The sequence below is a fragment of the Panthera uncia genome (genome assembly GCF_023721935.1).
Source record: "Panthera uncia isolate 11264 chromosome C1 unlocalized genomic scaffold, Puncia_PCG_1.0 HiC_scaffold_3, whole genome shotgun sequence".
NCBI lineage: Eukaryota > Metazoa > Chordata > Mammalia > Carnivora > Felidae > Panthera > Panthera uncia.
This window is the reverse complement of record NW_026057584.1, coordinates 26,807,242-26,825,330: the sequence shown is the minus strand read 5'-3', so window position 1 is coordinate 26,825,330 and position 18,089 is coordinate 26,807,242. Positions and strand designations below refer to the sequence as shown.

At 37.3% G+C, this 18,089-nt stretch overlaps 1 protein-coding gene across 3 annotated transcripts in view; it reads left to right on the top strand.

The window, feature by feature from the left end:
- The window catches only part of UNC80 (unc-80 homolog, NALCN channel complex subunit), a 224,490-nt gene that overhangs the window by 33,789 nt on the left and 172,612 nt on the right, over window positions 1–18,089 (top strand). For all 3 annotated transcript variants that reach the window (XM_049615007.1, XM_049615005.1, XM_049615006.1), the window contains exons 8-13: window positions 8,954–9,215; window positions 10,342–10,476; window positions 12,435–12,651; window positions 13,285–13,425; window positions 14,439–14,707; window positions 15,787–16,164. In XM_049615007.1, the coding sequence (XP_049470964.1) occupies window positions 8,954–9,215; window positions 10,342–10,476; window positions 12,435–12,651; window positions 13,285–13,425; window positions 14,439–14,707; window positions 15,787–16,164 (1,402 nt within the window). The remainder of the gene's footprint in view (window positions 1–8,953; window positions 9,216–10,341; window positions 10,477–12,434; window positions 12,652–13,284; window positions 13,426–14,438; window positions 14,708–15,786; window positions 16,165–18,089) is intronic.

The window sequence follows — 18,089 nt, the reverse complement described above, 5'->3', positions numbered from 1 at the left end:
AAAATGAAGATTCCTGAGCTCAATCTCCAGCAATTCTGGTTTAGTAAGTCTGGGGTAGGACCTGGGAATGTGCATTTTTAACAACCTTTCTTCTCCCTATCCACTTGGGATTCCCAGAGAAGTTGTCCACTGACACTTCAGTATATGGAACACTGCTCCAGGAATTTGAAATAATTTTTGGAGCTGCCTAATCTCATTTACAGAGTAGAAACATTTGGGGACAGTGAGGTATGGGGCAAGAAGTAAAGGGTAAAGATAGCTAGTCCAGTGGGGGAAAATAATTCTGTTGAACTAGTAATATCTCCCTTAATCACAGCAACCTAGCCAAGAAAACAATAGTTTTCACAGGCTTTTATAATAAGCCCAATCATTGTCACAAATGCTTGATGACCTAGAATTACCCAGCTGGTTGCCAGCCAGCCTCATACTTTGTTTTTTCCTTATAAATCCAAGACTATAGCATTGGGGGGAAACTTCTATTCTTCTAGGTATAAAGGACAGGCTGAGAGGAGTGGGCTAATCCATGCTTTTTTAAGAAAGAGAAGTGGAGGTGAGGAGTAGCAGGAAAAACATTGAAAACCACTTAAGAAAATGGTAGAAATGAGAATCAAGGTTGTTTCTTTCCCTCAAACTGAGCTTGAGGATGTAATCAGTCAGTTTCCTCCTGTAATCTCAGGAAGAAACAAGTGGCACACTGGTTAATTTGAGAAAAGGTTACAGCACGAGTTATCTACAAAGGTTGGACAGGATGTAGGGAGGCCACAAGTCCATGCCCATACTCCAGAAAGACAATCGGCTCTGGGCCCAGAGGGGCAACAGAGGGAGCAGTTGTGGAGGGAGTGAGTAACAAGAGCTGTGACCACCAATAGCCTAGGTCAGCCCAACGTCACAGAGCCAGCCCTAGGCTAACCTCTGGGAGGAAGGGGTCTTGGGGAAGATGCCATTGTCCTTCTGCTTTCCTTCTCCTGTGAGAGCTTCCTTTTGTCAAATTCAGTCAGGAGCCAGAGGCTGGGGACCTGTTGGTAGAGTGTGTACAGATCAAACTTCCAGGACAGGGAGGTAGAGAAGGATGGACAGTGAATGGGGTTGGAAGTAGGGGCTGAAAGCAAATAAAAGTAAAAGATTTCCTGACAGAGATGGGAACCTTGATTTTGAATCTAGCCCACCGGCTTCTTGTGAAAACTTGGCAACTCATAAAATTCTGAGACTCAGTCTTTTTATTAAAATGATTATATAATGAAAAGTTAGATGACAAAAAACTTTGAAAGGACAGATATAACACATCATCTGGGAGATAATGAGATTAATTTATGCAAAAAACATACATACCTATACGTAGCTATACACATATATACATATTTAACATATATAAGTATTCAAATTATACATTGTATATTTGTCATGTATAAATGTATGATGTTATACATAAGTATATGTGTATATAATATATAATTTATATAAAATGTATTATATATGGTGTATATTTAGTCTACTTATATATAGAGATATGAATAGTGGATTTTTATTCCACCTTGATAAAATCCAAGATCTTAGCTAATGTTCTCTAAAGAAACATGGAGAAAAGAACACAACACCTAAGTGTTCTGTTTTATGTCTTTTCACAAGTGAATACAGTAATTACCATGCAGATAAAATAGAACATTATAAGCACCCTAGCCTGTCACATCATATAACATGTAAATAGTATTTGGTAAATACATGTCAGCATTTATTTGCCCTTCTCCCTTGGCTGACTTTCAGGATGTTCTCTAGTGTTTTACTATAACAGAATGGCTGCCGTAAACAGTTGTGTACTGTCTCCTTGTGTACGTGGGCAAGAGATTCCCTACGATAAAGTTTCCCTCAGGAAAGGAATATCTGGATCTTAGGATAATGACAATTAAAATTTACTAGATATCAACTAATTGCACTCTGTGTTACCCAGCAGTTATAGTGTTTCTTAGTCACACCCCCCACCAATACTTCCCATCTTCAGGCTTCTGTATTCTCACAAATCTGATGGATTCTGATTGTCACTAAGCCTGTTTCCTTGATTATTAATGGAGTACCTCGCTCTGTTTAGTCTCTCTTTAGGTTTCCTTTTTGGTGAAATTTCCTTCCATACCCTTTGCACATTTGACCTGTGTGTCTTTCTTCCTGATTTATGAGCATTCTTTATCAGTGAGAATAGTAATTATTTCTAGACTAATATGTTGTAATCATCTTTTATACTTTGTAAACTTTCACTTTATTTTTTAATAGAAATTTTAAATGTGAATATAGTCAAACATCAATATTCTTTTAAAGTAGCTTGGGCTGTTATCTTCTTTAGAAATCCTTTCATACCTTAGGTCATAAATATTTTTTTCTCTTTCTTTTGTTTTGCTTTGTGTCTCAGTCCATGACAAGTTGGCTTTTTTGTTTGTTTTTACTATGGTGGTATGAAATATAGGTATGTTTTTTTCCACATAAATAATTTTTCCCTCACCGTTTCTTAAATAATACTTTTCCTGCAGATTTGTAACTTAATCTCTGTTGAACATCAGATTTGCACATGTGTGAGGGTATGGTTTTGGGCTCTTAATTCTGTTGTATCATTCTGCCTGATTCAGTAACAAAATCTTATTAGTATAGCTCTTTTTATTATTATAGTTCTTTTATAATTTTTATTATTGAATTTAAGAAACTGATAATAAATTTTATAGGTTTTTCTGCATCCATTGAGAAAATCATGTGGATGTGTTCTTCTGTAATCTTTTTAGGTGGTGAATTTACTTTACTAGATTTTCTGATAATACACGATCCTTAAATTCCCAGGAAAAAACCAATGTGTACAATGCTGGGTATAGTTTGTTAACATTTTATGTATTTTTTACATCAGTGCTCATAAATGAGCACAGCTTATGACTTTCCTTGCCTATGCTGTACTTGTTTTGTTTCCCAGTACCAAGGTTATCTTGGCCTCATGAGAAGAATGTTTCCTTCTTTTCTGTCTTTGGAACACTTTGTATGAAAGTGGAGATACCTGTTTCCCTAATGATTAATGGAATTTGGCTGAAAACCTTCTGGGCTTGGTGAATTTTTAAAATAAATTTTGTTTCCCACAATTCAGCTTTTAAAGGTTGTGGGTCTATTAAGGTTTTTATTTCTTCTCAAATCAGTTTGGCTGGATAAATGTGTCTATCTAGGTATTCAAATTTTTAATCATAATGTTTATAATGTCTTCCCTTTTTCTAAAATCATCACTATATCTAGGTATGTCTGCATTTTCAGTGATAGTATTTTGATCACACCTTTTACTATATTTCTTGTTTAATTTTTATTAGTTTTGTCAAGGAAATAACATTTGGTTTAGTTAATCCTATCTACCTTTGTCGTATATTTTATTAATATGTGCTTCTATCTTATGTTCTTTTTTCCCCCTACTATTCAGGTTTTTATTATTTTTTAATCAGTTTAAACTTTTTAAAATATTTTTTAATGTAGATGCTTCTCTCATTATTTTTATATCCTTTGTCCTGGTAGAAGCATTTAAAGCTCTAAATATTCCTCTAATTCTGCATTAGCTATATCTCACAAGTTTTCATGTATAGAATCATTATTCCATGTAATATATTAAAAATTCTCATAATAACTTTTTATTTGACTCGGGTTATTTCAAAGTGTGTTTTTATTTTTATTTTTTTAATTTTTTAAAATGTTTATTATTTGAGAAAGAGACAGAGAGCAAGCAGGGAAGGGGCAGAGAGAGAGGGAGACACAGAATCGTGGAACTCACGAACCGCGAGATCATGACCTGAACTGAAGTCAGATGCTTAACCAACTGAACCCCTATTTTTACATTTAAGTCTTATTCTATCTTGATTTTATTTGGTGAATAAAATATGCCAATTTAAGACATGCTAAGTTATCGTTTTCTGAGTAAGTCAGTTATGCCAATATTATTTTTTGACTAATGTATGCTTTGTACTAATGTAATGCATGACCTTTCTGATAGACTAGATTCTTATAAATATTTGAATCTTTTGTAACTCCATATTCTATACCACTGAACTCCTGTCTGTTCCTAAATCAGTACTACTTGGCTAAATATTATTGTTGTAAAACATACATTATTATCTGACAACTTACACTCTTTATACTTCCTTTTAAATCTTTCTTGATTACACTCAACTTTGTAATCATTCAACCAGTTAAATTTCAGAACAGCTTAATTGATTTATAAAAGATGAATTCCTTTGGAATTTGGTTCACAATTTATGACACTATGAGTTCTTATGTAAGAAATACATATTTGGCCTTAGTCCCTGTTTCTGTCACTGAGCTCCTAAAACCCTTAGAATTTCCTGAATGATAAGAGCAACACAGGTAATATTTGTTGTTAATGAGGTGACAGTTGGACTGCACCTAAGACTGGGGCTGGTTGCCACGAGAACCAACCATGTGATTAGAGGGTTGAAACTTTCAGTTCTGCTCCTGACCTTCAAAGGGGAGGAGTTTGAATCAGTTGCCAATGGCTAATGATTTAGTCAATTATGTCTATGTAATGAAGCCTCAAAAAAATGCCCCAAAAGGACAGGGCTCACAGAGTTTCTGGACTGGTGAACACAGAGAGGTACAGTGCACCCAGAGAGAACATGGATGTCCATGCCCCTTCCCCATACTTTCCCCTAAGCATCTCTTCTGTCTGGCTGTTCTTGAGTTGTATCCTTTTATAGTAAATTGATAATCTAGTGAGTAAATGGGTTTCCTGAGTTCTGTGAGCCACTGTAGAAAATTAATTGAATCCAAATAGGGGATCATGGGAACTTCTGATTTAGAACCTGTCAATAAGAGGTATAGGTAACAATCTAGACTTGCAACTGGAATCTGAAGTTCAGCAGTGGGAGATGGGGGCGGGGGGGGGGGGCAGGTCATAGGATCCTCCAGTCTGTGGCCATTTGGTTACAAGCACAGGTGACACCGGGGCTTGTGACTGGTGTTAGAAGTGGAAGAGAGAGCAGTCATGAAGGACTGAATTCTTAACCTGTGGAATCTGATACTATCTCTAGGTAAATAGGTGTCAGAATTCAGTTGACAGAGAATGGACCCAGTTGGTGTACAGAAAATTGTTTATGGGGTGGAAGCTCCTCCCCACCCCCCCCCATACACATTGAAATTGGGCTTAGAACACAAAAGAGAATTACATTAAACTAATAGATTGTTAGGGGCAGGGATGCAAATCTTTAAAATATTGAGAATTTATCCTAATGAGAACAGTTTGTCTCTGTTTACTAAGGCTTAAAAAAACAAAAAAAACCCAGCTGTTCTACAGTATTGTTTGTGGTGGTCTCCAAGTGCCCTCATTTCCTTTATTATCATTCAGTTTTAGTAAGGGGGTGATGTTTCAGGCTAACATGTGATAGAGCTCGTGCAATCTTTCCTAGTTTACCCTGGTAGTGGTCGCTTTTTCAAGTCATATAGAATGATGATCAAATTTATATTGAAAGCTAGATATTTCCTACCTATAGAATGATGATCAAATTTATATTGAAAGCTAGATATTTCCTACCTACTACTGATACCAGTTGGTATTGACATTTCTGTCCACTCCATTTTGGAATAGATGTTTATTTTCAGCTTGTTGGGTCAAATTTTCTTTACATTTGAACATACTAAGTTATATTGTCAGTTTTATTCCTCATCATTTTCTCCTCAACCCTTGGCATTTACCTATTTGCTGTGATTTTGGATGGGTTTCTTTTTTTTTCTTTCCATTTTCAAAATGTGTTTTGCTTGTATGTACAAAATCCTTTGATTTCTCCATCTCTGTCTTGAGCCCACTTCTAAAATTTATTAATTCATTCAAATAAATGGAGAGAGGCACTAATCAAGTAAACAGCATAATTTCAAGTTATGCTACATACTATGAAGCAACTTAGAACAAGGTAAAGAGGTGAATGGTGGCATAGGGAGGCCACTCTACATAGTGGTTGAAGAAGACCTCTCTGAGGGTATGACATTAGAACCGAGCCCAGGTAAAGCCTAGGCATTGAGGGTAGAAATTTCCACATGGAAAAAAACTCTGAAGCCAGCACAAGCTTGATGTATTCAAGAGTAGTAAGAAGGCCAATGTGGCTGAAGCACAGCTACCAGATGTATCAGGATTGGTCCAATCAGAAGAGAGAAACCAAACAGTAATTTGAACAGGGCAAGTTTAATATAGGGAATTATTAAGTATATCAGGATTAGAGTATTGCAGTAGTGAGGGACTGGCTAATAAATAAGGAGAACTCTAAAGAATATAGGAATAGCATATATAATGGGACAATCACCAGCTTTAGGCATCAGGCTAACACCAAGCAGAGACGTTTTTCTCCTCAGGATTGAGATTCTGACCCTCTTATGGAGGACAAAGTTATGCCTTACTGGATGGCAGAGAAATCACTATGGTACTGCACCAGGGGAACTTGTTGGAAATCTGCCTCCTGGAACTTGTCAGAAATCCAACCTTCTGGGTTTCTAGGGAATGCTGTTCAGGGGAAGGTGTGTTAGTAGAGGCATTCTGCTACAGAACTTCTTAAGGGAAGTGCCGTGGTTGCTGTTGGCCGCTGGGTGCTACTGGCTATTGGACACTATAGGAGCCGAGCAAAGGAAAAGGTATGAGTGCTATAGAAGCTTGGTGCTAGAAAAAATACCCATGCTGCAGGAGTCATGTGCCACTGAAGGAGCTTAGCACTAGACAACCCACAAACATTACAGGAGACTGGTACTGGATAAGCTGTACACACATTGAAGGAATGTGCTGAGAAAGTACACCAGGGCTAGAAAGCAAAATTCTTTCTTCCTGCAGCAGCTTTTCTATTTCCTCTACTGGCAAAGCCAAAGGTCATGCCAGAAATCAATGGGAAAATATTTAAAGGGCCAGATCCATTTTCACAGAGCAAGAAAAAAAGATGAATTTGGAGCAAAGAGGCAGCAAATAAATAATTGGTACAGCAGGGCAATCATGATAATGAGGTTGGATTCATACACACAGACAGATTATGCATGCCATGTTGACTACTATAAGAAATTTGCATTTTATTTTAAGGATGATTTGAAGATCTATTGGAAGGGTTTGAGGAGAGGAGAGGAGGAACTAGAGAAGAAGCAATGAGACTAGTAGGAAGTAATTACAATAAGCCTAATGTAAGATGTTGGTGTCTGTGGAGCTGATGAGAAGTGGTTGGAAGGAGAATCTATGGCGCTTTCCGATGGATTGAAAGCTGACATGCAGTTGATGCTCAAAGAGTATTCCAGCTCCCTAGAAAAAGGATGAACTCTAACATAACATATATGGGAACTTAGCTGATTGTAGAAAGCTTCTCTTTATATGACTGCCAACTCAGTTAAATAATTAGTATTGTAGTACCTTATTGTGGTTGAGTTTTAACTCATATTTAGTTTGCTACTTATCAATCAAAATACTCAAGATTAGACTACAAGACACCATTGACATTCAAAACCACTGTGTATGTAGGCAGTTGTCCCTCAACACACCAGACAATGCTACTAATGAAAGTAAAAACAGCCAAGAGCGATGTGTCCTTTCGGGAAGTGCAAAGACTATGAAACTGTCCCCCAGGGCACCAGACCTTGTCTGGGTTTGTATATTTGAACTTTTTACTACAATTCATGGTAAGAAATCCATTTTATGTCAAGACTAATGACAATGTGTGAAGTGAAACAAGTTTTGCTAAACATACAAATCCTTATTCCATTTGCTGCATTCTAATAGTTTTTATTCTAGTTAACATTTCAAGAGTAGTCATATACTTTTGAATTAATTTCTTGAACCAATAATGAGCCATAACCTTTAGTTCAAAAATATAAGTCTGGGAAGTTTAGGAAAATTTCTGCTCACTTCTCAGTGGCTACATTTTTTGCTGAAGCTCTTCATGTGTGAGTAGTGCTACACTACACACCCGTGCTAGTTTGTAGCAGGGTACAAAAATTCCCCTTTTGCATCACCTAACTCAGGAAGAAACTGTGCTTGGGGGTTAAGTTTACATTTTAGTTTTAAGGTTCCATTTGGATTCCAGAATTTCTAAGTTTATAATTTATCATTTATTGTCTGCCATTCACTGGACCATCTGTTCCTCAAGACTAAGAAGTTAAACTTACTTATCTTCACATCCCCTAAGATACCTAAGATGATGTATTCTACTGAGTAATTAAATAAACTTACCTTATAGCGTAATTAAATTGAACACTAAATCATGACTATTGCATGTGTTTAAATTGAATAACAGAATTTCAGAACCTTGAGATTTTTAAAAATTAGTTTTGCTGTTTATATGAACATATAGCTTTATAACTTTCAAAATGATTTCAAAATTTTGAAAATTTTCTTCATAACATAACTTTTGTTTGTTTAGTACTTTGCAGTTTTCTTGTTTTTTTACATACTATTATCACAACTGATATTAAAATAGCCCAATAAAGTACACAAATATTCCCATTTCTATAAAGGAAAAAAAAACCTGATAGCATAGTATAATCCTCAATCTGAATCTCATCTCTTTCTATAGACTCTCCTCATTGCCCATCACCCAAATAACTCACCAACTATACCAATTACTTATTCTCCTCCACCTACCCAAAACTCATGATTTTTTTTTTAGCTCTATACTTTTGTAGGCATTGTTCCCCCTGACTGAAATGTTGATCTGCCCTCCTGCCTCATCCTCAACTTTGCCTAGCTAATTCCGACCTATCTTTCAAAACTCTTTCTAACCTCTCTACTTCCAGAAGTATCTAGCAAAAGTGAAATTAGTAAGACTAGTTGGGAGGATATTAGAGCAAACCAGACAAAAGTTAAGTGAATAAATAAGGAAACAAATGAGAAAAGCAGACCTATAAGCCATGTTGTGTCACCCCTTGGAATGTTTGGCTTCCAATATAATCGTCTTCTTTCTGTCCTTGGAAACAGAGCCTCTCTCGTGATACCTCCATGCCAAAGGTCCCGCTATGCCACCTACTTTGACGTTGCTGTTCTTCGCTGCCTACTCCAGCCTCATTGGTCTGAGGAAGGTACTCAGTGGTCTCTGATGTATTATCTACAAAGGCTGCGGCACATGTTGGAAGAGAAGCCAGAAAAGCCCCCAGAACCAGATATTCCTCTCCTGCCCAGACCCAGGAGCAGCTCGATGGTAGCAGCAGCTCCCTCACTAGTGAACACCCACAAAACCCAAGTAAGAGAAACTCAGTCCATTGTCTTTTGAATCACCAATTTTGGCCATAACAGATTCTCTTTTTCTTCCATGCATCCATCTCTTATTTATTCCAGTGCTGACTATTTCGTTGGTGGCTTACTCTAATGAAATTGTCCTTTCCCTTCTATCTTTTACTAGACCCTTTTGCTTCTTTTTAGTATCAAATTTACTGTTCAAAAAAAATGGTATCTAAATGCCTCTTGTACACACTAATCTAGAGTTAAGACTCTGATGATCCAGAATAATGGGAAATTGGGCCTTCCAGCTACCTGAAGTACTAGTTAATAGATTGCTCTCACATATAACTGTTAATTACTGGTATCATGAAATGTGACATTCGCGTTATGTGGAACATGGTTTAACTTTTTGCATAGCTCAGAATTTTTCAGCGCCTCAATATCATAATTAGAAATATTGCTTTTCGATATATAGTCTTGCTCTTCATTATAGATGTTTGAAAAAAATAAACTGTATGCCGATTTGATGACATCCCCCTGAAAATCACTTTTTGGTAAATAAATGTGTTAATAGCAACTTGAACACTTTTTCTTTCCCTCTTTCTCATTGATACCATGTATGTTGAATATGTAGAGAAAAAAAGGTGTAATTTGCAGTGTGTTCCAGTTGTTTGGTTTACTTAAATATGAATTGGCTATGTCTGAAAAAGTCTACATATTCTGAAAATAAACATGAACAATCTAAGAGTATAAAGGGGGAGATACTCCATTTTAGTAGTAGATGACTCCGCTCAAAGTAAAAATCTCCTTTGGTGAATCATTAAACAGAAAAACTTTTTTTAATAAATAAAAATGAGATACCTGTCTCCTCCCTATTTTCTTAGCTTTCCTGAATCTGGATCCTCATGTCTCACCGTTGAAAACTCCAAACAGAAGTTACAAAATATATGATGTTTCTCCTCAGTAGCAGGATATGGATTCTAAAAGTCTGGACACACAAGTTAAATACTTCATAGATATCAAAACAGAAGGCTTACCCCTCATAAAAATAGGACATAGAAAATGTCAATTTTCTTGTCAATAAGAAAAGTCTTTGGATTTAAAGCCCTAAACCCTGATCATGAAGTCTACCTTTATTTTCTGTTAAGGATCTCACCATGAAGTGTAATGAAGAGGAAAAATCTCTTAGCCCTGAGGCATTTTCTAAGGTTTCGTTGACTAATTTACGTAGATCTGCAGTTCCAGATCTTTCTTCAGATCTTGGCATGAACATTTTTAAGAAGGTGAGTCAAATCACTTATGCTCTTTGATATTTTGGTGATTGAAATACAAATCAGCATGACATGAGGTACTTCTGATCATGCTGCAGAATAAGGTGGGCTGGGAACGGAACCTTGAGAAGAGAGGTCAGCCCCCAGTTATAACATGGCTTACAGCATGACCTTGTGTAAGCCCCTCTGTGTTTAGGAATGTTTGCCATTCTAAATGCTACCAAGCTTAATCCTGATGACATGTACAGCGGGCTTTTAGTAGTGTGGTGGTGGAGGTAGTCGTGGTAGCCATGATGGCAACTTAGGTTTCTATGATTCATCTCATTTCATCAAGCATTTTATATAACTGGTTCTCATTTAATCCAATGAGATCCTCATTTATCACATTTTGCACCTAAGAAACTGAGTCTTACTGAAGTTCTCAGAGTGATTTAATCATCCTGGAACATTTATTCTTGAAGTCATCTCCATTTTAAAGACAACAAACAAACCAAACTCTTAATAAAGTAGCAAATCCTTACAGCAGATCACTAGATTTTCTACCTTCACAACTTGTTATAAGTCATAGCATAGGTTTCCATTCAATAAGCATTTTTTAACCATCCACCAGAATTCTAAAGATGAGAAATTAAAGGACGAGTGTGCACTTGGGAGTTAGCTAATGAGAGTTCAAATTCTCACTCTGCCACTGTCAACCTGTGTGATACTGTGCATCAGTTTCTTCATTTGAAATTTGGATATATAATATACTTACCTCAAAAGGTTATGAGGATTAAGTAAGATAATTCACATTAAGGTCCTTACTGTGCCTGGCACTTTGTAAGTATTCAATAAATGTTGACTATTCTCAAAAAAGAAAGGAAGGAACCGAGCCTTAGAAATTTTGGTAGTCCATGAAAGCTTGAGTCCAAACTCAAAACTAGGTCTTCAAGCTAAATAGTTCATGCTCTTATGAATCCATCCTTCCACCTCTCTTTTTTTAAGTATATGGAGCTAATGAGATAGAAAATAATATGTATAGAATAATGTATGTGCAGTAGCTTTATTTTCCAATTTTCAAAATAATCAGCTCAATTGTGTTCATGGAAGACAGAACATTTATTATTAACTTATCTATAAGTTCAGAGTGTTGCTAAGCAAGCAGTCATGTCTACTTCATTGTTAATACAATAATAGGCAATGGCTATAGTTTTTCTAAAAACATTTGATCATCAGGGGAATAAGTTTTCAGTACTGACTGCACATGAGAATCTCTGGGGAGCCATTAAAAATTCATGTGCCCAGGCCTGAACTCAAGCCAATTAGGTCATAATTGCTGAAGGTTAGGCCCAGACATTGGTATATTTTAAATGCTTCCCAAGAATTCTGAATTCTTATTTATACTGGGTTTTAAAGTTGTTTGGTAGGAATAATGGGTTTATACCAATTCATGCTGTGTGTCTTTTTTAACTCTCCTTATGAACAGTGGCACACATTTGAAGTTGTCTGGCCAGAACCGTTGATCTCAATCCTGAAAAATGGAACAGAAAATACTGGCTGATCTAAGTGGTGACTTAGGGATCCTATACTCTACGTCAGTGGTCCTCAAATTTTAGCATGTATCATAATTACCTACAAGGCTTATCAAAACCCACATCACTAGGTCTTATCTTCTATGTTTCTGATGTAGTATGAACCTGAGAATTTGTACTTATAACAGTTTCCCAGTTGATCCTGATGCTGCTGGTCCAGGAACAAGCCAACCAAGCAGAAAGACGCAAGGGATATGTTGTCTTTTGCTTTGTTTCTTTCACTCTTTCAATGCATTGTGGAAATGTCACCCATCTCTATCGGATGATACTCAGTGACTTTCTGAGTCTCTTCTTCCTGGAACATTCCTGTGATTTACTGTAGATTGTAGAGCCCTTTGGGAAGCCAACTATCACTTTTCCTTTGCCCTGTGCCTAACCCTTAACCTCTCATCCTCATAGTTCAAGAGCCGTAAAGAAGACCGAGAGAGGAAAGGCTCCATCCCATTCCACCACACAGGAAAGAGGAGGCCTCGAAGAATGGGAGTGCCATTCCTGCTTCACGAAGACCACTTGGATGTGTTCCCCACCCGAAGCACGTTCTCCTTCGGAAGTTTCCCTGGGCTTGGAGAAGATAGGCGAGGCATTGAAAAAGGAGGCTGGCAAACCACCATTTTAGGTGACCACAAGGACTTTCCAAAGTAGGGCAGAGCTTGAGTGACCTGTTTAGAAATCTGGATCTAGGGCTCCCGGGCAAATCTGCATCTTTCTTGAACAGTTTAGTCAAGAAATGTGGGCCCATATGCTAGCTTCCTAATACCAAAGGAATGCAGGTAATTTAATTAAATATGGAAAAACCCTGTATAATTAGGTAATGGCCCTATTTCTTACATACTCTAGATGTGGAAATATGGCCTTAAAGGGTCTTGTGCATTAACTTCATTGTGAATCCAAAGGCAGACTTTAATTTGGATATTAGAAAAGGGAAATGTAAAGAAAAGAAAAAGATTCTTTTTTCTTTCTGAATGACATATTCAGAAAGCCAGCTCAAAATCAGGAGCCAGAAGCTAGCTGGAACTCCACATATGGTTTCTGACATTTGGCTTAGATTGGGGCTGATCTTATGACAGGCAGCTTCATCAATCATCTTGACCCTGACTATCCCCAGGACTAGTTTCATTCCTACTATCTGACTGTGCCTCATACACTTCCCAATGTCCCTTTACTCTCACTGCCATCCTTTGGTAAAACAACATCTTGGCAGAGAATCTTCCATTTTCAAACCCTCTTGTGGTGCTCTTGTCCATCTCAGGGAAATTTACCCGGCGGGGCAGTTCGGATGCAGCCACGGAGATGGAGAGCCTGAGTGCCAGGCACTCACACTCCCATCACACCCTGGTGAGTGACCAGCCAGATCACTCCAACAGCCATGGAGAAAACACTGTCAAGGAAGGTGGGTCGGAAGGCGCACCTGCAGGCGGGAGTTCAGGTTCCTTTTCCTGTTTCCTGTTTTTACTCCATGTTTCATTTTCATTGTAATCTGGTTCCTTACACTTTTTGAAAATTTGCATTCATGTATTACATTGCTTGGTAATTTACTAGTGAGCCGTTGTTAGGATTTCCTTAGTAACAAAGCTACTTGATGGCATACTGCAAACACCATGCGTCTCAGAGGGAAAGCAAGCCATGCAAATTTGTTTTCAAAAGGTCATAGACCCACAGGGCTAGAAGAGACTTGGAAGACAATTATATGCATTACTTGGACACCCTGTATGATGTCCCTCTAAAGGACTTGTCCACTTTCAATGTGAAGAAAGTCACTGCCTTCCAGGGCCACCGATTCCTTCCTCAGACAGCTACGATTTTAAATAAGTGCCTTCCTTATGTGCTTTGTGTGGAGAAAACATGTGTGTCTGGGTGGAATCTAAAATGGGTTCTTAATCCGTACTCTTAACCTATGAGCATAATTTGAGCTCTCTTTTCCCAGGAGTATATTTCAAGTATTTGATGATACCAGTTAGTTACCACCACAAATTTATGTTCTATTACTTGTAAGCAAAACAAAAAAAAATCCTTCTTATTTGTTGCTTAAATATGCTAGATAAAACCAAATATTTTACCAGCCACAAACTTGGGGAGAAATACTTCAACTCAACTAGTTTAACTTTATCAGTAGGATCTGCCATTTAATAGTGGGCAAAATCCACCTGTTAAACAAAAGTTAAATTCTAGCCTGAGTCTTAAGGAAGCCAGTTGGAAGTCATATTTTCTATAACCTTCATTCAGATATTACATGGCCTTAACACTTGAGGCAATTCCATGAGAATTGAGAATAGCTTTGAGACTATAAGTCAAATATCTACAAAAGCATCAGCTGTGATTGTTGTCATGATAATATAACTGTCTGACATGATAGTGTGGCAAGTTAATATGGGGAAAACTAAGACATTGCTTTCTTTTTATTAGTGCAATCCCAGATCTCCACTATTACAGTTGCAACCTTCAATACCACATTGGCATCATTCAACGTAGGCTATGCAGACTTTTTCAGTGAGCATATGAGGAAGCTCTGCAACCAGGTGCCTATCCCAGAGATGCCACATGAACCCTTGGCATGTGCAAACCTGCCTCGAAGCCTCACAGACTCCTGCATAAACTACAGCTACTTAGAGGACACGGAACATATCGATGGGACCAATAACTTTGTCCACAAGAATGGCATGCTTGATCTTTCTGTAAGAAGAAAGAATTTTTCTTACCAAAGCTTGGAAGATAATGGCTCTTTAATCCAGTTTTTATAATGCTGGGTAAAATGGGTATATAGATTCTTAGAAATGTTGAATCTTAAAATGAAAAAGCTACCCATATACAAAATTTCACAAATATGTCAACCATCATAGATGTATCTTTCCCCTTTTTTTCCAAGAATTACATTAGGTGTGATCTGATCTCAGAAGATTTTTATAATCCAAAAGAATTAGCAAATCCTGAATATGTATATATAAATATACATAAGTGTGTGTGTGCTAAGTCCTTTATAAAAAGTTCTCAGTTTATTTTATTATATAAGCAACATGATTCCAAACCTCCCACATAGCAAGGGAAAATGAATAGAAGTCCATTAAAAGATTTAAACTTGCATTCTCAGGAATGCCTGTCTTGATTATAGTTATTACCAAATGAAAGGGTTGTTATATTTTACAATTATATTTCACAAAATGTTTTATTTCACATTAGGGAACTGGGTCAGCAAATAATTTAAAATATTAAAATCAATGAAAGGACATAATTTAAACATGCAAATATTTTGCATTTAAAATTGAAGTGTAAATAATGATACAATTGTGAATACATAAATGTTCCCCTATTATGGAGATATGGAAATTGTTGTTCTTTATCCACTATTGACATAAAGTGAAAGGCAGAGGATTAAAGCACTTTGGTGTAAAAAATCAGTTGAGCAAGTTTCCATTTGGACAAAAAATGTCTGCCCCATTAATCACTGTTTTTAAGTACCCCTATTAACTGTCTGTATGATGGCAAGTTTTGGAATACTTAATGTGAGATAATACAGACATTTTTTTCACACAGACATTTTTAATTCTTTGGGTGACTTGTACTTTACGTTAAAAACATACACAAGGTCCCAATACAATGTAGATAGGAACATCTGAGAATTAACTGAATTATTTATGCTTAAGTGCTTAGAACAGCCTAAAGGAAATGATTAAACAGAATAACCAAATCTGTGTACGAAGGTGTAGGTAGCTCATGTAAATTAATCATCCTCTGTTTATCTTTGTCTTCCCCCCAGGTTGTTCTGAAGGCTGTTTATCTTGTCCTTAACCATGACATCAGTTCTCGTATCTGTGATGTGGCACTAAACATTGTGGAATGCTTGCTTCAACTTGGTGTGGTGCCTTGTGTAGAAAAGAACAGAAAGAAGAGTGAAAACAAGGAAAATGAGGCTATGGAAAAAAGAGCAAGTGAGGGAACTTTCCAGTTCAAAGGAGTATCTGGAAGTTCACCCTGTGGATTCGGGGGCCCTTCGGTTAGTGGAGCTGGAGATGGTGGAGGAGAAGAAGGAGGAGGTGGAGGTGGAAGAGGTGATGGAGGTGATGGAGGTGATGGAGGAGGAGGTGGAGGAGGTGGAGGTGGACCTTATGAGAAGAATGAGAAGAATCAAGAGAAGGTATGAATGAACCACCTTCTGTGTTCTCATGAAATGTTGCCCCTAATTTCTTTCCAGTGCCTGCTTGCCAGCAATTAGTTGACTCAATCACAATTAGTCACTAAAACAAGAAAGTCACTAAAACTAGAAATCTCTTCATTGAGTTTTCACCAGGCATTAGTAGAAACAGTTACATGAAACTATTCTCAGTTCAAAAACTGTATTGTCAATTCAAAGACCAATTCAAGCAGTGTTAGAGCTAATTCCCTGGTCATGTCATTTCTGCAAGAGAGTATCTACATTACCATAATTCTCAGTCTGCCACCAACGATTGTCTCTTTCTAGTTTTTCAGGGTCTGACCTAATTGAGCAATGTTTTCTTCTCAGACTACCATAGCAAAATATCACAGATTGGGCAGATTAAACAAAAGAAGTTTACTTCTCATACTTCTGGAGGCTAGGAACTCCAAGATGAAGGTGCTAACAAGGTTTCTGAAGCTTTTTTCTTGGATTGTAGGTGGTTGCTGTCTTGTTATGTGCTCACATAGCCCCTTTTTACTGTATTCTCTCTCTCTCTCTTTCACACACACACACACACACACACACACACACCACCCACAGAGAGGGAGAGAGAGTGACTCCTCTGTTGTCTCTTTTTATAGGGCACTGATCTTGGGGTGCCTAGATGGTTCAGGCAGTTGAGTGGCCAACTTCATTTCAGCTCAGGTCATGATTCCAGGGTTGTAGGATTGAGCCCTGTGTCAGACTCTGTGCTGAGCATGGAGCCTGCTTGGGATTTTCTCTCTCTCTCTCTCTCTCTCTCATTCTCTCTGCCTCTCTCCCCTGCTCAAGTGCTCTCTCTCTCTCTCTCTATCAAAAGTTTTTTTTAAATAAAAAAAAAATAAGGGCACTTATCAGACCAGGGCCCCACTCTCATGATGTCCACATCTAATCCTAATTACCTCCCGAAGGCCATAATCAAATACCATCCTATTGGGAGACAGGGTTTCAACATATGAATTTGGGGGAAACACAAGCAGTATCATCTTTCCTCATGATGGTGTTTCTTCTCCTGATCTAAGAAACACATTTTGGGGCAGCCAATTTCCATCATGGTTGAGAAAGAAAGGGAAGAATTTTGTTCAGTTAATTGGTTGGTTTGTTGGTGTTGGTTTGAAAGACTAGCCTTGGTACTCTCATGTTTTATATCTTACGTTTTTAGCTTTCTTATTATTGATTATCCCTGAATTTAATTCCCTTTGCTCTGGCAACACCTCCTTTATGATCTCTGCACTTAATGCCAAGAATTAGTTTTCTCCTTTAATTTGGGTTTTAAATAAGAATTACCATAGCTTAAAATCACATAACTTACACTGATTCCAGTATGAGGTTTTTGTTGGGAAATGCTGTTAACAAGTTGAAATCAACAAGACATTTGAATCTCTAACAGGCCACGATGTACATAGCAGGTTGTGTTTACAGGTGTAAGATGACATTGTTCGGAGTTCTACCATCTACACATTATCTAAACTATGAATTGTCCGTTTTTTTTCTTACAGTGTGTCAGGTTTTTACATCTGAAAAGGTGTTGCCGTGCTCCTTCCTCTTTTACACTTTCTTCTCCATCTCTTTCTAATCCTACTTGATACATTTTTAATGTGTATTTATCATGTGTGTTTCTGCATCTCATTATCTACTCCTATATTCCCAATATTCTGGGTCTCTGATCCAAATATTCTTTCCCAATATTTGGGTTCCTGAATCATTTCTTTAAGGTTTTCTTCTTCTACCCTAATCATAAATATGTGTTTTCCAATTCTAATAGCATCTTCCAGTACTTAAGGTTCTCAGTTTCTTACCTACTCATACATCACTGAGGACAATCCAAAGATCCTCATATCTTACTTTTACTAAACTTCTATGTTTTACCTATCAATCTAAGCTGG